Source organism: Microplitis demolitor, chromosome 2, assembly GCF_026212275.2.
Source record: "Microplitis demolitor isolate Queensland-Clemson2020A chromosome 2, iyMicDemo2.1a, whole genome shotgun sequence".
Taxonomy (NCBI): domain Eukaryota; kingdom Metazoa; phylum Arthropoda; class Insecta; order Hymenoptera; family Braconidae; genus Microplitis; species Microplitis demolitor.
In genome coordinates, this window is record NC_068546.1 from 3867076 (window position 1) to 3893068 (window position 25993).

General features: G+C 28.6%; 3 protein-coding genes across 3 annotated transcripts; 2 read left to right on the forward strand and 1 right to left on the reverse strand.

Moving 5' to 3' along the window:
• Positions 1–1062: 1062 nt before the first annotated feature.
• LOC103579921 (odorant receptor 33a) lies at positions 1063–5801 on the forward strand. Its single transcript, XM_008561487.1, has 5 exons — positions 1063–1725; positions 3611–4039; positions 4103–4304; positions 5525–5680; positions 5757–5801. Exons 1-5 carry the CDS (start codon positions 1367–1369, stop codon positions 5799–5801), a joined length of 1191 nt encoding a protein of 396 aa, XP_008559709.1. The 5' UTR covers positions 1063–1366.
• Positions 5802–13524: 7723 nt separating this feature from the next.
• On the forward strand, positions 13525–18288 carry LOC103579926 (uncharacterized). Its single transcript, XM_008561493.2, has 4 exons — positions 13525–13883; positions 15850–16222; positions 18020–18175; positions 18247–18288. Exons 1-4 carry the CDS (start codon positions 13525–13527, stop codon positions 18286–18288), a joined length of 930 nt encoding a protein of 309 aa, XP_008559715.2.
• Positions 18289–20807: 2519 nt separating this feature from the next.
• On the reverse strand, positions 20808–25765 carry LOC103579922 (facilitated trehalose transporter Tret1). The gene is made up of 3 exons (XM_008561488.2): positions 25621–25765; positions 25183–25530; positions 20808–23252 (listed from the first exon to the last, which is right to left on the reverse strand). Exons 1-3 carry the CDS (start codon positions 25675–25677, stop codon positions 22074–22076), a joined length of 1584 nt encoding a protein of 527 aa, XP_008559710.1. The 5' UTR covers positions 25678–25765; the 3' UTR covers positions 20808–22073.
• Between the last annotated feature and the right edge of the window lie 228 nt (positions 25766–25993).

Here is a 25993-nt window from a genome sequence, read left to right on the forward strand (position 1 = left end):
ATAACGCGTTTTCTACGAAATATCGGTGTCTACGTTTGTCACAATATATCAATGCAAGGTTTAAGTAAAGATTTTTGTATGGATACTTACACATGTTATTGTACGGAACAATATTGCAGACATCTTACATATGGCTCGTTGATGAACTTTCTTACACATTTCTTGCGCAAAATTCGCGCCAGAAATTCCTTAAAAATAAACTCACGCGTTGCTTGCACTAGATTTTCTCAAAAAATGCTAAATAACTATCTCTGCCACACCCTTTTCTTTAGCTTACATCATATATTTAGCGCTTCTTGAAAAAATTTTGCGCAAGCCATGCGTGAGTATCTTTAATAAATTTCTGACGCACATTTTGCCCGAGAAATGCTTAAGTAATTTTATCAACAAGCCATTCCGCATCAAAAAACATTTTTTTCTTTACACTTACTGGGTTCAGAAATTGGACAGCTGTAATTTTCAAAAGCCATATGTTTAGTTCTGCATGCTGAAATTGAAAAAAAAATTTAACGCAAATTTCATGTGATTATTTTAAAAACTATAAGTTAAGTCACTAAATAACAAAATCAAAATAATGTTTTTGAACTTTTCTCAAAATTCATATTTTATGAAAAATTATTTTTATAAAAATTCTTTTTCCATTTTTTATTACTCTGTAAAGTAGTAAGCCAAAAAAAAAAAAAAATTGAACATAAATAGTCTAAAATTAAAAACTAGTTTTTGATACTATTCTTTTAATTTATTACTACATATATTTCCATAAAATTTGGTAGATATTCAATAACCATATTTTTTGACAGTTAACCACTTTATGGTGATAGTATATCATTATAATAATATTGATCATACTATTTATACTGCAAAAATTATTTTTCATTGTAAAAAATTGACTAACTTCCGGTTTCAAATATTAGAGTTTTCTATTTATATATCTTATATAATAATTTTTTTTAAAGACTAAGTTCTTATTACTCTGCTTTCTCGAAACAATATGAAATATCAAATTATGACTTTAACGCATGTCAATGCAATCCTACCCCATGTTTATGAATAATAGAATATCGGTTATTATAAGTAATCAACGAAATTGTCGCAATTTGAAAAAGTTGTTCCTATCTAATGATTTCAAGCTAAAACATTATAATTTCATAACAGCGGAATAATTAATTACGTAATTGTCCCATTGTCAATGCAAATTACTCTCTAGCCCTAGACGTTGTGGCGCCCAGGCTCGAATAGGGGAGCAACAGAAACAGCTACCGTGCATTTAATACTTATAGACGACATACGTAATTTGTCAACTGGCTTGTAAATTCAAAACATTGCACTGTCTCCCATCGTACTGTAACTCAAACAATATATAGAAATGACTCTGATTGAATCTTGCTGGATGGTTTTCACCTGGCTAGGTCTTTTTAGACCAACTAAATGGAAGGGATTAAAAGCGCGAATTTATGATTTATATACAGCGAGTGTACTATTTTTCAATTACTCATTTTTTATATGCGGTGTTATGGACATCGATTTTACTCATCTTAATTTTTTTGCTGACATCGATCTCATTACATTGATGCTACAATACATTGAAAATACGCCGAAAATATTATGCATGATACTGAGCCGTAACGCTCTTATAGAAATTGATTTTAAACTTCAAAACGATCATTTTAAATTAAAAGACGAGGATGAAAAAAAAATTCAAAGTAAATTTGACAAATTTAGTAGGTAATATTATTACTGTTGTACGTAAGTCAATTTTATTTATTTATTTTTTTTTTATTTTGAATAATAAAATTTTATTATTTGATATCTTAATAGTGAGAAATTCTTTAGACTTAAGACTATGCGGCATAGGAATTATTTCTGAACTGTATGGGTTCTATTCTCTGCTTTAAGTACACGATAGTACCCTACTAGCCACTTTATCCAAAAATTGATGGCAAGTTGAAAATTCAATTTACCCGAAACCTGCTGCCAGAAGTTGATGACAAATTTACAGCAAAAGTTTAAAAGAAAAATTTTCGGTTAACTTTTGACAATGTGTACAGTATTTTACCTATATATTGTAGTCAAAAAACAGATTTATAAAAGTTGATGAATACTTGCTGTCAATTCGACGGAAAATTCAAAAGTTACCTTTTGCTCAGTGACCCTGGCTATGAGGGAATTCTTTTGTTAGTAATTATATTGCCTCTTATCATAGATACTTCTATTTACTGAGCTTGGCTATGAATACCATACATTTTTATCCCCGTATAGAGTCTGAGTCATGGAGACTGCAGTACTCTACTTTCCATTGGTCAAGCTATTGTAGATACAGGCAAAATAGTACTGTCTTATCAAAAAAATCCATATGGGAATTCAGCTTAGATTCCTTAGTGGGTTCCCACATGGCGTTTTTGGATGGATTCCCATATGGTTTCCTATAGGAATATTGATCTGTTCTTTTATTCCCATGCGATCCCACATCGTTTTTTTTTTTAAGGATGTAAACTCGAATTGACGACACAAATCTGAAATTATAATGCATTTTCTACAAAAAAAGACCTATGTAATTTCCATCACAAGTTTTTGGTCAAGACACGACAAAATTATTTGATAGATGCTACAAAGACTTGCCCAAAATGACATACGAAAGACACTTGAAATTTACGCTCCTCCGTAAACGGAGAGAAAATTATGGTAACTGTTCCTAGTACGTTTATGAAATATCCCATACGGTTATGGTAATGATTACTTGGGATTATGGGATATAGACCCATACTTTCTGGGAAAAGTTTCCATAAGTATGGGAACAATTCCTATCATTATGGTAACAGTTTCCTTATCGCATGTGAAAGAATCATGGTAATGATTACCATACTCATAGGAATAGTTCCCACAAGCAAATATTAACCAATCCTATAACCACATTGTAATGGTTCCTAAGTGTATATGGGAATAAGCCCTATATATTATGGTAACTATTCCTATAATATCATGGTAAACATAACCATCATATTATGGTAATGGTTACTATCATATTATGGTAATCATTCCCATAATGTATGGAAATTATTACCATGACATTATCGTAACCGTTACCATAACATTATGGGAATAGTTACCATAATAGTATGGGAATGGTTACCATAATATCATGGTAATAATTCCCATAATATTTAGAAATTATAATAATTTTTTTTTTTGTAAGAAGCGTTTTTTTTGTATATTACAAAATTTTAAGTATAAAAAAAAAACGCTTATTACAAAAAAAAATTTATTATAATTTCTAAATATTATGGTAACCATTGTCATAGTTACATGGTAACGATTACCATGATTCCATAGGAACTATTCCGATACCATACGTGAATTATACCCATAATTATAGGAATGATTACCATAATATATATGGGTGCCGTTCTTATAATCAACATTTTAAAAAAACCGGTTACCATGCAGTATGGGAACCATTCCCATAATATATTGTAACTGTTACCATAATTTTCTCTCCGTGTAGGCTAATTGTCGAGTTAATGGAATTCGACTGTACTAATAAGCCAAAGTATCCTTTTTTCTGAAAACATATATATTTTATGATTAATGATCATTAATATTCTTCTTCAAGGTATGTTTTACTGGCATATTCAACTTTACAAGCGACATCACTCGTATACTATACAACAGGTCGAATTCTCGCAATGGAATCACCCGTAATACTGCCTTATAGAAGCAGAATACCGTTCAATTATTCTAGTAGTAATAAAATTTATATGCTGACTGCCCTCGATCAACTTTATTCCGTATCAAGTCTTATTTGCATAAATGGAGCATTCAATTTGGTCTTTACTTCTACAATGTATCAAATTTGTACTAAAATCCGTATACTTAAACACCGTTTCAAAGTTATTATTCAACAGTTAGAACATAATGGGGAAATAGATAATAATGATAATAAAAATATTAGAGATGTTATGAGAAAAAATGATGCGATGACGGATAAAATTGAAAGTCAACTTATTGCTAACTGGGTAGAGAGTCATATTGCACTTATAAAGTTGAGTCAATTTATATATTTTTAAGACATTAAATACTGACTTTCAAAATTTTCTTGTTATAGTTTATATGATTATGCTAAATGTGTTTTTGCAAAAGCTGTTTTTATTCATTACGTTATAAATTCAATTGTAATGTGTACACTTGCATATATTTTAAGCCACTGTGAAGTAGATAACATCTTTTTTGGTAACGTATGTTATTTTTCGGTAAAATGTACGCAACAATTTTTACAATGTTCTTCTGCTCATCAAATCACTTTAGAGGTAACACATTTTTCTGTTATTTATTATAGTCTTTTCAATTATTGCTTACAAATTTCCAGTTTTAAAACTTAATAAGAGCCAATAAAAGACGCAAAAATATTTTAAAAGTCAGTTCTTAAAAATTAGGCTCTTCATGGGTTTTGAAATTGAGCACCCACTTAAAAAAAAATATTTTTTTAAGTAAACGTCATTTTTTTTACAACTCGAGAAAAATATGTGCTCATATGTAACCATATATGATCAGATATGTTTATACATGATCATGCATGAATTTAAATGTGATCACGTATGTGCATATATAGTCATATATATGAATTGATTATATATGATATCACATATTATCATATATAGTCATATATATGATTTTATTATATGATATCACATATTATCATATATGAGCATTAACAATGGATGCAGCACCAGATATGATATGTGATATTATGCAATTATACACGTTCTTAATAAGCAAGCAAATTTATATGTGATATCATATATGATTCTTATGAACAGCTTATTTGATTATATATAATATTATGCATGATCATATACAAATAAACATGATTTCATTAGTAATCAAGCATTTTTTATATCTGATATCATGTATAAGCTACATCAACATATGCAACATTTTATATGATCATATATGACATTATGCATTATCATATACAATTATACGCGATTTTATTAATAATCAGGCAATTTTATGTCTGATATCATGTATAAGCTACATTAACATATACAGCATAACATATGATCATATATGGTCATATATAATAAAGTATAATTCAATATGTGAGTTCACATATTATAATAAAAGATTATGTGGTCATGTATGATATATATGGTTGTATATGATCATATATGATCTATCTGATATGATGCATGATTGAGCAGGCTCATAATTTTTAATACTTAGTTTATGCATCTTAAAATACAAAATTATGAATCAATAACTACTGGCGCCCACTAAATGTCAATTATTGATCATTTGATAGATTTTATCAACTGAAATAAAATTTTTCTGATTTAATACATTCCCAGGTTTGAAATATTATCAAATTCTAATTAAAAACTCGATCATTGGCTAACAAGGTTTGAAAAAAATTTTTGATGATTAAATAGAAAATAAAACGGCTTATTGGGCGCCAGTGTTTTGCAAAACTTTTTCCTATCTAATAGTATTTAATTATACTAAATATTTTTTTTTTTAAATAAAATAGTTTGAAGATCTTCGAGATATGATTTTCAGTACCAACTGGTTCGCTACTAAAATAAATATCCAAAAATCAATTATTATAATAATGTCTAAATCGATAGTCCCAATTGAATTCGTTAGTGGGTATTTCGTCACACTGTCACTAGATTCATTTAAAAGGGTAAGTTTCATCAATTTGTTTATAATAGTTTCTTACTTGATCTCTTCTAGTGTTTTATTTTTTGAATTTTATTTAGATTCTTAAATTGTCTTACACTATTTATAATGTACTTGAGGGCTAATCAAATTGTTCTTAAAAAAATGGTGAATTATTTAAATCCAGTAAACGCATTAATGCTCAAGTTTCCCAGTTCTTTTGGTTGAAGTTAATGGAAATAATTAAAACTTGAATAAATATAACGCTTGAGTAGATAAATTAATGTTAAATTTATTGTCAGTAGTAGAGTAGAGTAGAATTTTGTTATTAATTATCATAATTAAAGATTTAAATAAAATAGATAATAATAGATAAAACTTTTTCTTTATTGGGAAAATTTAGAACAAATAGTGTATTGTGAAACAAGGGAAAAAGAGACAACTTCAAATGAGCTAATTACTTAAAGGCCAAGTACTAAGTCTAAAAATTCGTCTTAATGTTGACCCGATGAAAAGTAAGCTATTAGAAGAAGCAATCAAACAAATTTTCAAGAAAGTCAAATTAAAAAAAAGTCTATAGAGTAATTGGAAAATAGGCGGAGAATGAATTATTAATTTTTTTTTTTTTTTTTCAGATTCAGAAAATTGATGGAACAAGAAAATATTAATTTTGTTTTTTTAAATTAGATACTAATAGATTTTTTTCCGTGAAATTTTTTTAGACAGTTCGAAATATTTTCCATTAAAATCCATGAATTACCATTAAAAAAATTAACATTTCATTCTGCAACATTCATTTTAAAGTATATTGAAAAATAACAGCTTTATGATGATCTACTACACTTACCAGTACTTTATAAATAATCAGTCGAATTCTATTATGCAAACTTTTATATTACAGTGTAAAGTATTTTGAACAAACCAGTAGAAATTTGAATCGTATACTTTTTTCCTCATTTCTTCAATAACCAAATTTTTCCTTCTGTTTGAAAAATAACTGAAAAATCTTTTTTTCCTTCAGAATACGGTAATTAACTTTGAACACATGAATAAATCAACTCCTCTTGCCTGATTTCTTTGCACATCAATTTTCTATAAAAAATAAAAATTTATTTTATAAAATTTTTTTATTAGCTAATAGAGCTGAAAAAATTTGATACTCTTTTATCCAACGTGCAATTGATTCGAATAAAGAGTATTAATGCTCGATTAAAAGATTAATTATTATCGAATGAGATGCAAAAATATTATTTAAATATTTTCTGTACATGAACTCTGTTCTATTGTCAATGTTTTATAGAGATGTCTTAAAATCTTTTTAATGATCGAATAAGTTCTCGTTACTCTATTTCCTGACAATGGTATGAACTATCGAGTTGTGACATACAGCAGCGCATGTCAACGCAACTCTACCCCTTGCTTATGAATAATAAAATCCCGCGGTCATTATGAGTAATCAACTAAAATGTTGCAATTTGAATAAGCTACTGCACTATAACGATATCTGGTTGAAATATTACAGTTTTCGAATAGCAAAATGCTAAATTACATAATTGTCCCTTTGTCAATACAAAGTAGTCTCTAGCCCTAGACACCGTGGCGCCCAAATTCAAATTGAGGGATAACAGAAATATTAATCGTATCTTTAATACTTCTACGCGACAGACTTATTTTCTCATTGTACTAACCAGTAAAATAATCCAACACACGATGACTGTTCTTGAAAATTCATTTTTTCTTTTTACTTGCGTTGGTTTTTGGAGACCAGTGAAATGGAATGGTTTAAAAGCGATTCTTTACAATTTCTACACTGTCTTTGTCGTAATCACAAATAGCTTATTTTTTATAAGTGCCTTTATGGATATAGATTATATTCATTTTGACTTTTTTGGTTCAATGGATTTAATAACATTAATGCTACAATTTGTCGAAAATACACCTAAGGTGCTTTGTGTCATGAATGATCGTAACGTTATTTTAGATGTACTTCGACATTTTCAAAGTGATCCATTAAATCCAAAAAATAAATATGAAAAATTAATTCAACAGAAATTTGATAATTTCAATAGGTAATTAAATTAATAATTTAATTTTTTTTTAACTCTTGACAGAGATATTATAAAATTTTTTCATGACTCGACGGAACTGAGAAGGAATTCGAGGCAAAATGGGACACTGTTTATAAACAAAAAAAAATTAATTTGCATTAAAAATCAAGGCTCATTTTGTCCCGAGTTTTTCTAGATATCAACTATTGAATATTAAAAATTGTCTATTAATTTTGAAGACGGGTCAATTTGTGGTTTCCTGTATTAGGGTTCACGTCCATAATGTGGTATACAATTAATCATATTTCATTAATGGAGTCACCTACAGTACTGCCTTATGATGGAAAAATACCATATAATTATTCAAGTAATAAAAAAATTTATTTACTGACTGCTGTAAATCAAATCTATTCTGTATTTAGTCTTGCAAGTATAAACGCTGCATTCAATACAGTGTTTCCAACTATGATGTTTCAACTTTGTGCAAAACTTAATATTCTTGAATATCGTTTTAAACTTATGTTGAAAAAATTAGAGTGCGATAAAAATAATAATAGTACGAAATTTGGTAAAAAAAATTTTAATGAAATAAGAAATAATTTAATCGGCAACTGGGTTGAAAATCATATCAGACTTTTAAAGTTGAGTATTTTTTTGAGCTTTTGTCATTAAGATTTTTTTATCAATTTGACGTTTTAATTTTTACTCTTTATTGTATAGTTATTTAATTTAATTTTTTATTTTATTTTAGTTTATTTGATTCTGTTAATTCGTTATTTGCAAAAGCTGTTTTTATCCATTATATTATTAATTCATTTTTATTGTGTACTATCGCATATATATTTTCGCATACACCATTTGGCGGTATGGCTTCTGTTAGTTATCTGTTTTATTTTACTGTCAAATGTTCACAACAATTTTTACAGTGCGCTTCTGCTCATCAAGTCACCGTCGAGGTATAAAAAAATATTATATATTTATGTAATAAGAGATAAATTTTTTTCGGGGTACAAGTTGACCTAAAAAAAATTTTTATTAATTTTTAATTACAGTTCATACTCCCATTTCACTAATGATTAAGAAGTCGATAATAATTAATAATTATTTTATCCGGAGTATAATAAATTTTTTTTTTTATTTTTATTTATTTTTTTGGTACTCCGTTTTACCTTTAATACTTTGTATCACGCAAAATTTTACAGTAACTGTGAAATAAATTCATCATTATTTTGGAAATTTTTTTGCGATATCCCGCCGTGCCCCGGTCTCTTTTATATATAAATGGTACAGAAAATTTTATTAAATGGTAAAGATATTTGTTCCCTCACAAATGAATATCTTGACCGTTTCTATTCGTTCTACACTGATAACAGTAATAATAATAATAGAGGAGAGCGTAGCAAAGTGGCCACCCCAACCATAGTAATTGCAAACTTTATATTGAAAAAAAAAATTTTTTTCTTAAAATATTTATCATATAATTTTACTATCAAATTTTACAATTTGGTAAAACAATATTCTGCCACCCTTGAAATTTAAATTAAAAATTCTGGACTGGCCGCTTTAATTGAACTTATACTTATGGAATTTTTGAATTAATAGTTTGAAAATCTTCGTGATACTATTTTTGACACCAACTGGTACACCACCAAGAGAGCCGTTCAAAAATCAATGATCATAATAATGTCAAAAACTATGATACCAGTGGTCTTTGTTTGCGGATATTTCGTCGATTTATCTCTAGATTCATTCAAAAGTGTAAGTATATCAACTCAATTTTACGCACAGTTATTAATTATATATATATTTTTTTTACTATTTAGATAATGAAGTTGTCATATACTATTTACAATGTACTCGAATAGTGATATTAATAATAATAATAATATATCTACTTATCATTTTGAAAATATATATAAATATTCATTGATTCGGTGATAAGGAAATCATTCCATTATGATTATATTTTTTTTTGTAGACAGCAGTTGATATATAAGTAAATAAACAGTAGTATTTTATTAGTGCAAGTAGAATTTATATCGATGTAATGATAATGAATATAATTGATATGTAAGAGAAAGTTATCAAAATTTATTTTCGCTATTAATCAACTTCATGTATAAATGAAATATTTCAAGAGTATTTATAAAAAAATTTTCCCATTGTGTAATGTTTATTTAAAATAAATTTTAAAAATCGCATCATCAAAAATATTACACTTACTTATCATTTATAAATAATCAGCCAAATTCTATTGTGCAAACTTCTATACTATAGGCTTGCAGCGTTTTGAACATACCAGTAGAAATATAAATCTTATACTTTTTTCCTCATTTCTTCAATAACCAAATTTTTCCTTCCGTTTAAATAAAAACTGAAAAATCTTTATTTCCTCCAGAATAACAGTAAAATACTTCTTTACGTTTTTTAAGATCTCGGGTGTACGAACAAAAAATACAATTATAAAATAAAACACATTTATCTTATAATTAATTCAATATGAATCTCGTACTAAATTGATAATAATTATTATCAAAATTATCATGAATTACTCCTCTTCGTTGTCTTAATTTCTTTCGATTAAAAATTTTTGAATCTTCTTCAAAGCTGGAAATATACAATTTTCATAATGCACTAAAAAAAAAATCATATTAAGGTAAATGTCCCAATACCGGAACGACGAAGAGTATATGACTGATTTTTATCGTTTTAAAAATATTCAAATAAATTATAAACCAAAATAATTTATTACATCATATAGAATAGACATTTACCAATGCAAAAATAATCAAATTAGTTCATTTTTCTTAAATTTAATATAAAAAAAAAATTTTTTTCTATGACACCCAAAAGACCCAATACCGGAACGCTGAAATAGCCTTGTCCCAATACGGGAATTCGGTTGTCCTAATACCGGAACAGTAAATAAAATAAGTTATTTTTTGCATTTATTCATGGTGAAAATATTAATAATTATTAAATAATATTAATGTAAAACGAGTATGAATGTAGCAGACATCAGAGAACTTTAAAATTATAAATAAATAAGATAAATAATTAAAAAAATAATATTTACAAAAAAAGCACTATTAATTTTAAAATTTTTTAAATTTGCATTTTTTTAAATTTTATATTATTAATTATTTACTCGATTTATTAATAATTTTAAATTTGTCTGATGTCTGCTATATTACACCCATAATGTAAAATGTATTTAAAATTTAAAAATGATTGAATATTCAATGAAAATAAATATTTTGAACTAAAGAATAGAAACAAAATAAATCATTTGAGGTTATACTAGAAAAATAATTTAAAAAAAAAACTAAAAACAAAAATTTATTTTTGATGATTTAAATTAGAGTTTATCTATATTTAATCTATTTTTTATAACAATTATACATACTGCATTAAATATTAGGGCTCCAGTAATAATTAATGTTGTACTTGATTTAGCCAGTCAATAAAACTCACCGTTAATGTCTATCGATAACATTAATATGATTGGCTGTTCCGGTACTGGGCACTGGTTCATTTTGGTGTACCAATAGACGAACAGTAAAATTAATATAATAATACTATTTTTTTCATATTTTTAATATGTTTTCTTGAATTTTATGTCATTCAAGATGCATATACGAAAAAAAAAATTATTGAAAAGTAATTCTATGCATTTTCTATAAGCTTAAGACCATTGACTGATTTCTTAGCAAAACCATTAAGAGACATGAAAAAGTCATGAATCCGAGACTATTGCTCTAATTAACATTTTTTTTTTCATATTTTAAATATTTTCTAAAATCTATTTTATATCTTATTTTTTAACTGAAAGATTAAGGTTTCAAATAAAGAAAGTTTTATTTAGTTTCATCCCGTACGAGTTGTAATATAATATAATGATTATCAAATCGTTCCGATATTAGGTCTCGTTCCGGTATTGGGACATTTACCTTATTATTATTTGAAATTTTTTATCATGTGAAATTAGTGTTTTTGACAAGTTTTTGACAGGTATCTGCTCGAATGTGCTCGAAAGTGTTCCGAAAGTATCCGAAGTGTTCCGAAAATGCATTGAAAGTGCTCCGAAAGACACTTCCCAGGCACTTCCCAGACATTTCCTAGACACTTATCACTTGTTTAAAGCAAGAGGTAAGTTTTTAAAAATTACCCATTAAATTATTAGATTTCAGCTGTTGGTTACTTGTTAAATTCAGCTGCAATAGAAAATAAGAATATTTTTATAGCTAATTCATTATCAAAGTCATATTTGTTCCAAAATCTGAATTTGATTATCAAATTCACAATGAAATTCATAATAAACAAAATTTTTTTTTGCACGGGAATAAGAAAAGTCTCAGATCATATGTAATTGTTAGTCAAGGCTGATAAACATGTAATCTAAGGCTTCGTTTTTACTGACCAAGGTGCGTATATTATTTTTCTGCTCGACGGAGCCGGAAAGTGACAACTTCGTTTAGGCTAGTGACCTAAAAGTTTCCCTCCGGGAGGGCAGAAAAATAATTATTTATTATAAAAAAACAAAGATACTGATAACACGTCCGACACTTTATAAGCAACACTACTGTTCTCATTATGATGATTATTTATGAAATTATAATTATTATAAATTTATAAACACATAATGAAATAATTAAATTTGGCTCAAATAGTAAAAACACATTAATGGAGAAATTTTTTTTATTCTGAAGTTTGAGGAATTTTTGGAGGTAGGATCTGAAAGAGGCAGAATATTTATTAGAGTCTATGACTAACTACACTTATTATTAACCAACTTAAGAATACCGTAAAAAAAAAAAATCGACGATAAATAGCAACCCCCTGGATTCGATCCTATTACCTAACGCTCACTAGTCTTATGCGCTAACCGCAACGCTAAGCAACGGAAATACAACCGAGAACTTTAGCTAGTTAATATAACCTTTAGAAATGATCATTGATTGGGTCAAAACTTAAGGGAGAGAAGATAAATATGGTCACCATCATATGTGAAATTATTGTGTACATACTGAGCAAAAGCGGGAGTGAATTTGGAGTTCATTTTCACTCCCGTCACTCAGGGTACTAGAATGAAGAAATAAAACACGTATGAAGTAAATCTGGAGTTTTTAACTTCCCGCTAAGAAATTCACAGATTTTCGAAAAAGTCGGGTAATTATTGTTTTCACCCCGATTTGCGAAAATTGAATATTTTATTAGAAATTATACAGTCCAAGCTCATTGTAAGCAACTTCCTCTATCGTAATTTTTGTTACGACTTTGAAGATATAATTATATAAACCTTTCCCGGGCTTATATCGAAACTCGACTGTATAAAAAAACATGGATCAGAATTTTATACTGAAGTTAACAATCTGTAGACTGAAGTCTATAGACATCAATATCAAATTTATACTGGGGTGAATATATAAAATGACTTGCGCTGTCAACAGTTTCAATTTAAGAATGAATATTACGAATATCGTCGATTTCAACAAAAGAACAGACTGACAATAAATCCACCCACAGATGCATGTCTTTGCAACCCTTCCAGTCTTCATTAATATTTAATTTAACTATTACAGACCATTATGTTAATTTATCTAACTTTCCTATAGACAATTGCCCCTGAATAATTTATTACCAATTTTCTTTATCTTTAAACGCTTGACAAAATAGTTAATTCCTGCTTTTAAATATTTAAATCCAAATTGCCCATAAATATTTCCTGTCGTTGTAAACTCATATTTTGCGACGCCATAAGTTATTATTTGCCTGTAACTAAACAATGTAAGGATAGAGGGTGGGTATAACAAATGACAATATGACAATAGTACTTCGTAGTTTAAATGTACTTACTTACGCTGGTGTTTGGAAACCCGTTGAATGGAAAGGTCTCAAAGGACGAGTTTACGATTCGTACACGATTATAATAATAATATCTCACTTAACATTTTTAATATCTGGACTAATGGACATGGGGTTTGATGATTTTGAATTTGCTGCGATGGTTGATCACTTATCGCTAATAGTGGGCTACGTTCAAAATTTCCCGAAAATAACGAGCATCGTTGGATATCGACGAGACCTTATTGATATTATTGATAAACTCAATAGTTATCCACTTAAATTGAGGAATGATGAGGAAAAACTAATTCATGCTAAATATGATCGACTTGACAGGTAAGAAATTTTTTATAGAATTTAATGAAATTCAATGGGAAGTGTCAAAATAATTCCATTAAATTTTGAATCGTATTTAGTAACCAAGCGGAAAAAACGAGCCTCGGAAATATTATGATATTTAGAACTTTTGAACCCCTCCCCCTGTCCTTGTCACATTTTTATAACCCCCTTCCTGATGTGACGTCACACATTTTTGAAATTTATGCATGAATTTAAAAATAATCGAGAGAGCAGCTATTTTCATTTTTTTTACTTATTTTTGTTAAATAATCTAATAAAGTAAACTTGTTTAATTATTAATAAATATAGATCAAGTTCGTAACACTTTAAAGTTTTTTATTCACATCTGAACTTCGCGTTTTAGTATTTTTTTCAATTTTAACATGTGAAGTCCCAAAACTATCGACCCCCTATGCCCTTTTGTCATACTATGTCACATTTCGGTGATAAGTATACTATATGTTTATCTGAAAAATTGCTAGATTATTACTTTCATTACTTATTCGTTCGTGAAAATAGATATTGAATACTCGATTAGTAAGCAAAAGTTACAATCTGTTTAGTAATTTCTGTAAATCAAATGAATAGCATACACGGAGAAAAAATTATGGTAACAGTTACAATATATTATGGGAATGGTTCGCATACTGCATGGTAACCGGTTTTTTCAAATGTTGATTATAGGAACGGCACCCATATATATTATGGTAATCATTCCTATAATTATGGGTGTAATTCCCATATGGTATCGGAATAGTTCCTATGGAATCATGGTAATCGTTACCATGTAACTATGATAATGGTTACCATAATATTATGGTAACCATTACTATAATATCATGGTAACCATTACCATAGTATTATGGTAACCATTACTATAATATCATGGTAACGATTACCATAATGTATGGGAATGGTTACCATAATATCATGGTAATAATTCCCATAATATTCAGAATTTATGATAAATTTTTTTTTGGTAATAAGCGTTTTTTTTATATACTTAAAATTTTGTAATATACAAAAAAAACGCTTCTTAAAAAAAAAAAATTATTATAATTTCTAAAGATTATGGGAATTATTACCATGATATTATGGTAACCATTCCCATACTATTATGGTAACTATTCCCATAATATTATGGTAATCGTTACCATAATATTATGGTAACGGTTACGATAATGTCATGGTAATAATTTCCATACATTATGGGAATGATTGCGATAATATTATGGTAACCATTACCATAATATGATGGTTATGTTTACAATAATATTATAGGAATAGTTACCACAATATATAGGGCTTATTCCCATACACACTTAGGAACCATTACAATGTGGTTATAGGATCGGTTACTATTTGCTTGTGGGAACTATTCCTATGAGTATGGTAATCATTACCATGATTCTTTCACATGCAATATGGAAACTGTTACCATAATGATAGGAATTGTTCCCATACTTATGGAAACTTTTCCCCGAAAGTATGGGTCTATATCCCATAATCCCTAGTAATCATTACCATAACGGTATGGGATGATATTTCATAAACGTACTAGGAACAGTTACCATAATTTTCTCTTTGTGTAGTATTAAGTATTGTACAACAGCTAAAAATTACTAAACGGGTTGTAACTTTTCCAAAGCAGATCGATAAAATTAAAAACTGGTAGAGATAGCGTATTCGAATTTGTATAAAAAATTCAGAAAGTTTCAGTCAAAGAGACATCGGACCGGCAAAATGGGGACAGAATTCCTACGCGGGAGATCAGGGTTCGAATCTCGGTCAAGTCAAGTGATTTAAAATTAAAAAATTTACCCCAACACTATGATAATAAAGTGCCATTTTTTTACATATTTAATTAATTAAACAATTAACATAAATTCGAATTGTTATCTGAGAGTCTGAATGATAAACCTCAATATTTATATAACATAAAATATGTAATTATTTTCTACAGAATTATCACTTTTTGGTTTCCAACATTAGGAATGACCTCTATCGCATGGTATACAATGAGACATTTCGTTGCTATAGATACGGCCTATGGATTACCTTACAGAGGATACTTTCCGTATAATTATTCATCAAATCCTATTGTTTATTGGTGCACTGCTGTTCAACAAATGTACTCCGTAATATGTCTTGCTGTTGTCAATGCAGGTTTTAATGTGTTTTTACCAACAATGATGTTTCAAGTTTGTGCAAAACTTAGTGTACTTCAACATCGCTTTAAATTACTTATACAAAAATTAGGAACTATATCAACTCATGAAAAAAATAACCATCAACTTCGATTATCGAAAATCGAACAACAATTGATACGTGATTGGGTTGAGAATCATATTGCTATTTTAAAGTAATTAATTAGACAATTTATTATGGGGTAAAATGGGGTGCACAATCAAAATTAATATCGATTATTCAAAAAAAAAAAATCGCCGTCTTAATATATAATTTAATCAACACCGAACAGAAGGATTTTTTGCCGCCAAAAATTGTTAGTCGGTCAGAAAATTTTTGAATTATGAATTGACAACCAGAATTTTCTTGGGACGACAAAATATTTATTGTGGCGAATAAAAATTTCTTGCGCCAAGAAATCCTTTTTTTCTGTGTAGTTAATGTGTAAGTCTTATTAAAGAAAAAAAAATTTTTTTACAGCAAATTAATTTTTTTTTAGTTTATTTAAATTCAGCAATTTGTTATTTTCAAAGGCAGTATTTATTCATTACATTACAAATACAGTTGTATTATGTACTGTTGCATATATGTTATCTCAAACTCCACCTAGTGATCTTAATTTTATAACTAATGTATTTTTTTTTATGGTTATGTGTTCGCAACAGTTTCTACAATGTATTACTGCTCAACAAGTAACGATAGAGGTAACACATTTATATTAAATTACTAATAATTTTTTCAACATCATCCGGAAAAAAATAATTTAGATCTACAGTATGTCTACAAAGATCTGATTTTTCCAAAAGAATTGGATCTATGGTTTTCCTGGAAGATTTCCGGATAGCAGGAAAGATCTCGAAGACGCCAAGGCTTGTTCTTCCAGAAAACTTCTAGAAATCGTCGGAGATCTCTAGCGATCTCTGTACACGGAGAGAAAATTATGGTAACAGTTACGATATATTATGGGAATGGTTCCCATACTGCATGGTAACCGGTTTTTTTTCAAATGTTGATTATAGGAACGGCACCCATATATATTATGGTAATCATTCCTATAATTATGGGTATAATTCCCATATGGAATCGGAATAGTTCCTATGGAATCATGGTAATCGTTACCATGTAACTATGATAATGGTTACCATAATATTATGGTAACCATTACCATAATATTAGGGTAACCATTACCATAATATTATGGTAACCATTATCATAATATGATGGTTATGCTTACCATAATATTATAGGAATAGTTACCATAATATATAGGGCTTATTCCCATACACACTTAGGAACCATTACAATGTGGTTATAGGATCGGTTACTATTTGCTTATGGGAACTATTCCTATGAGTATGGTAATCATTACCATGATTCTTTCACATGCGAGATGGGAACTGTTACCACAATGATAGGAATTGTTTCCATACTTATGGAAACTTTTCCCAGAAAGTATGGGTCTATATCCCATAATCCCAAGTAATCATTACCATAACGATATGGGATGATATTTCATAAACTTACTAGGAAAAGTTACCATAATTTTCTCTCCGTGTAATCCCAATCAGAAATATTTGACAGTAATTTGTCGATCTGCGAAGATCTGAATTAATTTAAATAGATCTTCATTGATATTATTGTGAAATTCTTGAAGATCTGTTGAGATCACTAGAAATCTTTTGAGATCACCATAGATCGAAAATCATCGAAAACTCAAGATCATTTGAGATCATTATAGATCTTAAATCATTGACGATCTGCTGAAATTTTCAGAGATCTATTCCAAATTGTAGATCTACGTAGGTCTACAAAGATCTAAATTATTTTATCCAGGGCATTACTTACATTCATTCTGCAAATGCCCTATACTGTGTGGGGACATGTTACGGAATATTCTTTTAATGGGTTATAAAAATATTATTTACCATTTACTACATATATGATAGTTCGAATATCTCAATAATGAGATATTTAATACCAATTGGTATACTGTACGGACTACAACAATCAAATCAATGTTAATAATAATGTTCAAAACATCAAGGCCCGTTGTTTTTGTTACTGGGCATTTCGTTAATTTATCGCTGGATTCATTCAAGAGTGTAAGTACAAGTAATAATTAATCGAAATTAGTTATAGTTTTTCAATACTGAATAGATATTTTTTTATGCAGATAATGAAACTATCGTATACTATTTTTAATGTACTCGAATAATCTGTTACAATACAGAAAACAAATGTATTTTGTAATATTGAAATAAAATATTCTATTGTACAGAAATTTTAATGAATGTGCTATCGTTTATAAATAATTCAACTACTATCATTTACTCAGAGAAATTATTCTCGTTTGAAATGCTATGGTGTTGATTTTGAAGTTAAGTAATCGACACGGAGAGAAAATTATGGTAACTGTTCCTAGTACGTCTATGAAATATCATCCCATACCGTTATGGTAATAATTACTTGGGATTATGGGATATAGACCCATACTTTCTGGGAAAAGTGTCCATAAGTATGGGAACAATTCCTATCATTATGGTAGAAGTTTCCATATCGCATGTGAAAGAATCATGGGAATGTTTACCATACCCATAGGAAGAATTCCCACAAGCAAATAGTAACCGATCCTATAACCACATTGTAATGGTTCCTAAGTGTATATGGGAATAAGCCCTATATATTATGGTAACTATTCCTATAATATTATGGTAAACATAACCATCATATTATGGTAATGGTTACTATCATATTATGGTAATCATTCCCATAATGTATGGAAATTATTACCATGATATTATGGTAACCGTTACCATAATATTATGTTAACGATTACCATAATATTATGGGAATAGTTACCATAATAGTATGGGAATGGTTACCATAATATCATGGTAATAATTCCCATAATATTTAGAAATTATAATAATTTTTTTTTTTTTTGTAAGAAGCGTTTTTTTTTTGTACACTGTGAAAAATTCCCATTAAATTTTACTATGGGTGCATTGTAACCCCGGACCATAAGAAAACTGATACAAAATTTACAAGTGTCCCATAGTAAACGTATGCGCATAGGTCCCAATTGTGTCGTCTGCGCATACTGTTTACTATGGGATACTTGTAAATTTCGTACCAGTTTTCTTATGGTCCGGTGTTACAATACGCCCATAGTAAAATTTGTTGGAAATTTTTCACAGTGTATATTACAAAATTTTAAGTATACAAAAAAATGCTTATTACAAAAAAAAATTTATCATAATTTCTAAATATTATGGTAACCATTACAATAATATTATGGTAACCATTATCATGGTTACATGGTAACAATTACCATGATTCCAAAGGAACTATTTCGATACCATATGGGAATTATACCCATAATTATAGGAATGATTACCATAATATATATGGGTGCCGTTCCTATAATCAACATTTGAAAAAAAAACTGGTTACCATGCAGTATGGGAACCATTCCCATAATATATTGTAACTGTTACCATAATTTTCTCTCCGTGTACGATTGAGCCTGAGTAAAACAGTGAATGAGTAGAGTTGTCGCTATTCCCCTTGAGTAGAAATGTCATAAGTAAATATATAACACTGCCTATTTTCTACAAAACAAAAATTATTTTAATCTTGAAAATAGTGTCTCATTTAGTTCCAGTTTCTCTCCTATAAAATATATCGGCTATATTATACAATAATTTATTTTTAGTCTTGTAATTAGTAGCAAAGAAAAATCCTTTCACGTTCAATAATACGTGATCTCATAATAATAATACCAAATGTTAAATATCTAGAGGTTTTAATTATATTAATTGATCATTACGAAGATATTACTCTAGATGATATATATATATATACATATATATAATGACTCACATCTAGTTAATCCTATATCTAGGTCGCGGTTAATCAGAACACGAGTTATAATAAATCAAATCCTTCAGTTTGCGGTCGACCAAAATGGCTATCATTACAATTAAAAGTAAGTAGAACAATATTTATATCTATATATTACATATATACATATTTATACCTTAAAGGGTCCACTAGAAATTATACTACCGAAAATTTTTAGTCTAATGTATTTTTGGTGCAAAAATTTGAGGTTCCATTCAAAATCATTTTCTTGATAAAAAAAAAACTGAGTTAAGCCTAAAATATGCTGATCTGTTTTTTTTTTTTTTTTCGAAATAGTCCACTATGTAAATTTTCGATGTTCTTCTGTCAAGGAAATTATTCTTTAAGTTAAAAATGAAATTAATATTAATGATTTATTATTTGAGAAAATATTGTTTTTACAAAAGTTTTTTTTTTTTTCAGTGCATATCGGATCATTTTATTGAAAAAATACAACTTATACTATTCGTTTATTAACTTATAATGTACAAAAGATACATGTGTAAATAATAATAATAATAATAATAATAATAATAATAATAATAATAATAATAATAATAATAATAATGATGAGATTAATAATAATAATCATTGATACAATGATTAATAATAATAACTTATAATTACTCTATATAATACAATTTTATATACAATTATATATATAATTAATACTGATCAATGGATTTGTTATAATATTAATTACGAGTCATTAATTTGGCTTTAAGCCTCGAAGATTTCTTACAATATATATGAATTAGTGTTTTGAAAAAATAATATTTCTTCTTCTTTGTTCTTCAGAATCGCGTATTAGTTTTTTTTTTCTTAATTATTAAATATTAAATATGAGCTCTTTTAATGATTTAGAGGTATCGGATGTAGGAGTTTTCATGTGAATAAGTCAAGAAAAAAATTATATATATATTTTATATATACATACTTCCTACTTAAATATATGTATAAGGAGCTTAGATAAATTGCCCAAAGATTACAAGGTTTCAAATTTCGCATGAATACGTGCCACGGCTAAAGTATTAATTTTATGAAAAAATTTGTATAAGGTAATTTGTAGGAAATTTTGTCCTCTACAAAAAAGGTTCTGAGCAAAATTATTGTAGGTGTAGTATTTTAAAAGCTATAGAGTCTTAAAGCATTAATGAACTGATCTAAAAGTATTGGTAGGTAAAATGCGCATAATTTCGGACGCATGTAACTTTTTAACTAGTGTATATTTGAGAATTTTGATAAGGACCTTTTTTATAGAGAATTAAATTTCCTGCAAAATATATCTGAAACATTTTTCTGTTAATTTAATATTTTAGCCGCGGCAGAAGTTTTAAACAAAAAATTCAAGGTTAATTATTATTTTTGAGCAGCATTAATTTTTGAACATTTATTATTAACTCAAAACGGATTAAAAAAATTAATTCTGAATAAAAAAAACATTTATCATATTAGTTCATTTTTAGATGTACAAAATTTACAGGTTTTCTAATTTCCTTTTTTGAAAATTTTCAAAAATCAATTTTTGATTATAGTCCGATTTTTGAAATTTGAATTATTTTGATTATTATCATATGCATAAAATACCTCGAACTTTAACCGATTTCAATTAACGACGATAATAAAAAAAATTAATCACAACTAAGATTTTATAAAAAATTGAGATCATTCAGTCGAATATTAATCGATCATTTCATTCTTTTCATCCGTTACTCAATTTCATAAAATAAACCTCTGAATCTTTAGCAAAGCCAAGAAAACCCCTTTTCAAAACATATGGTAATCGAGCTGTTTGATCACTAGTTTACGTCACAAATTATTAATCAATCTCTCACTATTCAAAATTATAAAAATTACCTTCTAAAAAACAAACCTAACTAAAAGTCTTATCAATTAATATTATATCATTATCGTCAGCATAATCACGAAATAGAATTCTATACACCGAGTGAATCGAGTATTGCCAACACACGAAATAGTACTCGATGTCACTAAAAGTATACACTAGTTAATGTAACGAATGCATGAAGAAAAACGTCATGAAATGTCTAAAGTCGGTTAGCGGCGTATTTTTCGAACATGAGTTTCATAAAATATTTAAATATACCCATGCTCTAATGTCGAAATTTTCAAAACACCCCTATCTCTAAAATTTTCCTGATTGTTACCAACTTCAGACCTCAACACAACGTCCTTTTCATCACTCAAATCCATTCCTAAATTATTATATTCTTTAGGAACAACAATATCATTAGGATATATAACATATTTATCATCAGGTAGCATTGAAAATCTATCGTTAACAATTAAATTACAATTATTCTTAACTTTCGGTGCTGAAAGCCCTTTGCCAATTTCGTCCAAACTTTTCCCTTTGGTTTCCGGTAAAATAGTGCTAGCAAATAGTGCGCCAAGTAACGCAGCTATTGTGAAAATATACAAAGTCGGCTGGACACCAATGGTAGTATTTACATGCGGGTAGCTTTTTATAGCAGCAAATGTCATAATTTGGGCAATGGCTGTCGTCAAACCACCAGCGGTACTGCGATACTTGAGGGGATACAATTCTGAGGTCATGACCCAGGGAAGAGTTAAGTAACCAATCATTGAAAATGCGACATGAAGTGCAATGCACAATAACGGTATCCATGTTGGTACCACGTGATATTTAATAGCAACTGCAATACCACCAGACGATAACGCCATTCCCAGTGCGCTGGTACAGGCAAGACTTTTCCTACCGAAATGGTTGGCCAACCCGGCGCCCAAAATGGCTGCAGCGAGACGAATCACACCAACTCCGACACTTGCTACATATTCATCGATATCCGTTCCGATGTCTTTTAAAAAATTAACCGCATAAAAAAGTATTATGTAGATACCGCACAGTTGCTGCAATGCAAAGAATATAAACAATATTATAAAAGGTCTCCATATGTTTTTTATCACTTTAGTTAAATTTTCAGACTTTATTGTCAGTTGCTGGACATTCGAGGTGCACAATTCTTTGTATTCGTGCTCGCAAACTAATCCAGGACCACGGAGCCAAATCAAGGCTTGCTTTGCTTCATCAAGACGATTTTTACGCACTAACCATGCCGGTGATTCGGGTATTACTCTTGTAAGAGCTAATGAAATAATCGCTGGAATTATACTTATTGCTGCGCTACTGTGCCAAGTTGTTAAGGCGCCCAGTGCATAGATTCCTAAGACACCGAATGATACGAGGATTGGTCCTGCTGATGCTAACCAGGCTCTTTGATGCGGTGCTGCGGCCTGAAATTAAATGGTATATGTATCGTAGACATTTCATAAACTGCACAGATCATGTAACGGTCGTTCTATTACACGAAGTGACTTAAATTTTTAGGCATTTCATGAAATGCAGGGTTTCAGACAGATTGTGTGATGTTGCAGAATTACATGGAATGTCTGTTATTTAGGCAGTTCGTGAAATGTCTAATAGTGGTATTGCTGATTGTAATTTCTAGGAGTGATAGATCCGAATGTGAACTAAATTTCATTTATTAATACATGGTAAGCTAGCATGAGATCTACAGTTTCTTCTACGGGATAAAATTGGCATGAATGATCTGTTATTTTTTAGGGAAGCTGTTAAAAACTGTTGCAGTGGACAGGGATACTTTCAATGCTCGTGAACAGCTTCGGGCATGCAATGCACAACTAAGAAGTGTGTTTGCAAAAAAGCAAATGTGTTATGTAATAGTAGATGTTTTGCTAGCTTATACCATACTCTCTTAACATGAATTAGTGAAAATAAGTGAATATTCACTAATTCCAAGAGCAAACCGAACCACTAATTTCAAAAAGTGGTAGGCGCTCAGAATTAAGAAATATTCACGTATTCATGTTTAGAGAGTAATAAATAAAATTTAATTCGCATTCAGATATATTACTCCTTGACATTACACAATCAGCAATACATTTGACATTTCACGAACTGCTTAAGTAACTTACACGGAAAAAACAGAATATTAAAAATTGATAAATAATAGTAAAAAGTGGAATCTGTTATCAATAATTAATACTATTGTGTGCTTAGTGCAAAGTAGTTTACTAATTTTTGTAGATCCCTAAAAACTACTATCAATTATTTCAAAAAGCAACTAAATATTATTACTTTTAGGTATAATGAGTGAATTATTAGTAAAAGTTAATTAATTTATGGCATAATCTATTAAAAAGTAATAATTGGTCAAATTAAGAATTGGTATCTTAGATACTGATTTTTCCGGCCGGAAATTGCAAAAGTTACAAACTTTTATTTTATAAATTCGATATCACTGATCAATTATTTGCTTAAAATATCATTTATTCATCATTATAAATTAATTTACAATATACATAAATCGAACAAGTGGTAAATAATAAAATGAAAAATTAGTATACTAGATACTGATTTTGTTGCTCATAAAAATACCGAAAATTTTAAACTCTTATTTTATATATTCTATCGCATTGACTAATAATTAATATAAAATATTATTTATTCGTTATTATAAATTAATTTATTGTATAGATATATCGAATAAGTGGTAAAGAATAAAATGAACAATTCGTATACTAGATCTTTATATATTAATATGTACGTTTCCTAATTTTTCGGTTCCTCATTTTTTAAATTTTTCTGTTGATTTGAATAGTAATAACTGTAGACAGCAATTCATCGATTCTTTTTCATATTAATTTTAATATACGAAATTACAAATTTCGCTCTTCTATGTGTATCAAATTTGAATATAAATAATAGCCATTTTTTAATATATATATAATGATCCTGGTTTGATATTAGTATCGAATACACTAATTTTAAGTCGAAAATAAACTACAAACAATTAAAATTTTGAGCATCATTTTCTATGTAGACATTTCATGTAATTCTGCAACTTCACATGATCTGTCTGAAGCCGGGTTGCATTTTTCATGAAATGCCTAAAAATTTTAGCCACTTCGTAATAGAATGATCGTTACACTATCTATCTGCAGTTTAATTTTTGTAAAACTTATTTTTTATCTCAGTATAACAGAAGAGTGATTTCAATCTTACACTAACTCTACAAAATTACAATCCATGCATTTCATGTCATAACTAGACATAATCCCACAAATCATTTCCAACAATAGTTAAAAAAAAAAAAAATTTCCGACATCGCAATAATGTCAAATCATAAAAAAAAAAAATTACCTCAGTGACGTAGAGATAAAGAGCGTTCGCCATCCCGGTACCGATACCGCCAATAAATCTTCCGGCATATAATGTCGGTACGTCATGCGCAAAAGCAATAAGTAACCAACCGGTAACATGAGGCAATGTTGCCAATGCTATTGCAGTTCTTCTGCCAATACACTCAGCAGTTATCCCAGCAATAAATGCACCCAATGGGTTCGATATAACCCCCAATGAGGCAACCCACGAGGCTTCATTGATGCTCGCAAAATTTGATTTTACTAATTTTGGTACCAATATCGCACTGAATCCTTGGGACAATCCCACAGATATTTGGCCAGAATGTGCAGCCAAACCGGCAATTATCTGTAATTTATTTCATTAAATTAAAATTTAATTATTTTAAATTAGTAATTATAATTAATTACTAATTAAATCATTTAGCCAATTACTTACACCTTTGGCGTCGGCGATGTAAATCAGCTTCCACCAGTACCGAGCTTGGTCCTGCATTTTGTTTTTTTTTTTTCTGTTTAAATTAAAAAATACCACAAATTTATTGCATTAAATTATTATATTGTATTGATAGTATGTTATGTGTTGATCACATGTTTTAATTTAATAACATGAGTCACGATAAATTTAATTGGATAATTTTATTTGCAAACGGAACGAAAGCATAACAGACTAAGAGAAGTGTAAGATGAGTAACTCACTATTTAAATTGAATAATAAAACTATTATCAATGACTCAAAATGCTTGAGATACTTCGCTTAGATATTAAAATTAAATCACATTGTTTTTCATTATTATTTTAAAATTTTAAAA

Bases quoted from the DNA above. Each gene is read 5' to 3' on its own strand.
- LOC103579921 (XM_008561487.1), top strand. From the start codon at position 1,367: ATGACTCTGATTGAATCTTGCTGGATGGTTTTCACCTGGCTAGGTCTT. The intron at 4,040-4,102 runs GTTGAGTCAATT...TTCTTGTTATAG, and splicing joins AGTCATATTGCACTTATAAA to TTTATATGATTATGCTAAAT. The intron at 5,681-5,756 runs GTAAGTTTCATC...AATTTTATTTAG, and splicing joins CACTAGATTCATTTAAAAGG to ATTCTTAAATTGTCTTACAC.
- LOC103579926 (XM_008561493.2), top strand. From the start codon at position 13,525: ATGACAATAGTACTTCGTAGTTTAAATGTACTTACTTACGCTGGTGTT. The intron at 13,884-15,849 runs GTAAGAAATTTT...TATTTTCTACAG, and splicing joins AAATATGATCGACTTGACAG to AATTATCACTTTTTGGTTTC. The intron at 16,223-18,019 runs GTTGAGAATCAT...CATATATGATAG, and splicing joins AACAATTGATACGTGATTGG to TTCGAATATCTCAATAATGA.
- LOC103579922 (XM_008561488.2), bottom strand. From the start codon at position 25,677: ATGCAGGACCAAGCTCGGTACTGGTGGAAGCTGATTTACATCGCCGAC. The intron at 25,531-25,620 runs GTAAGTAATTGG...AATAAATTACAG, and splicing joins ACATCGCCGACGCCAAAGGT to ATAATTGCCGGTTTGGCTGC. The intron at 23,253-25,182 runs GTAATTTTTTTT...ATTTAATTTCAG, and splicing joins TTTATCTCTACGTCACTGAG to GCCGCAGCACCGCATCAAAG.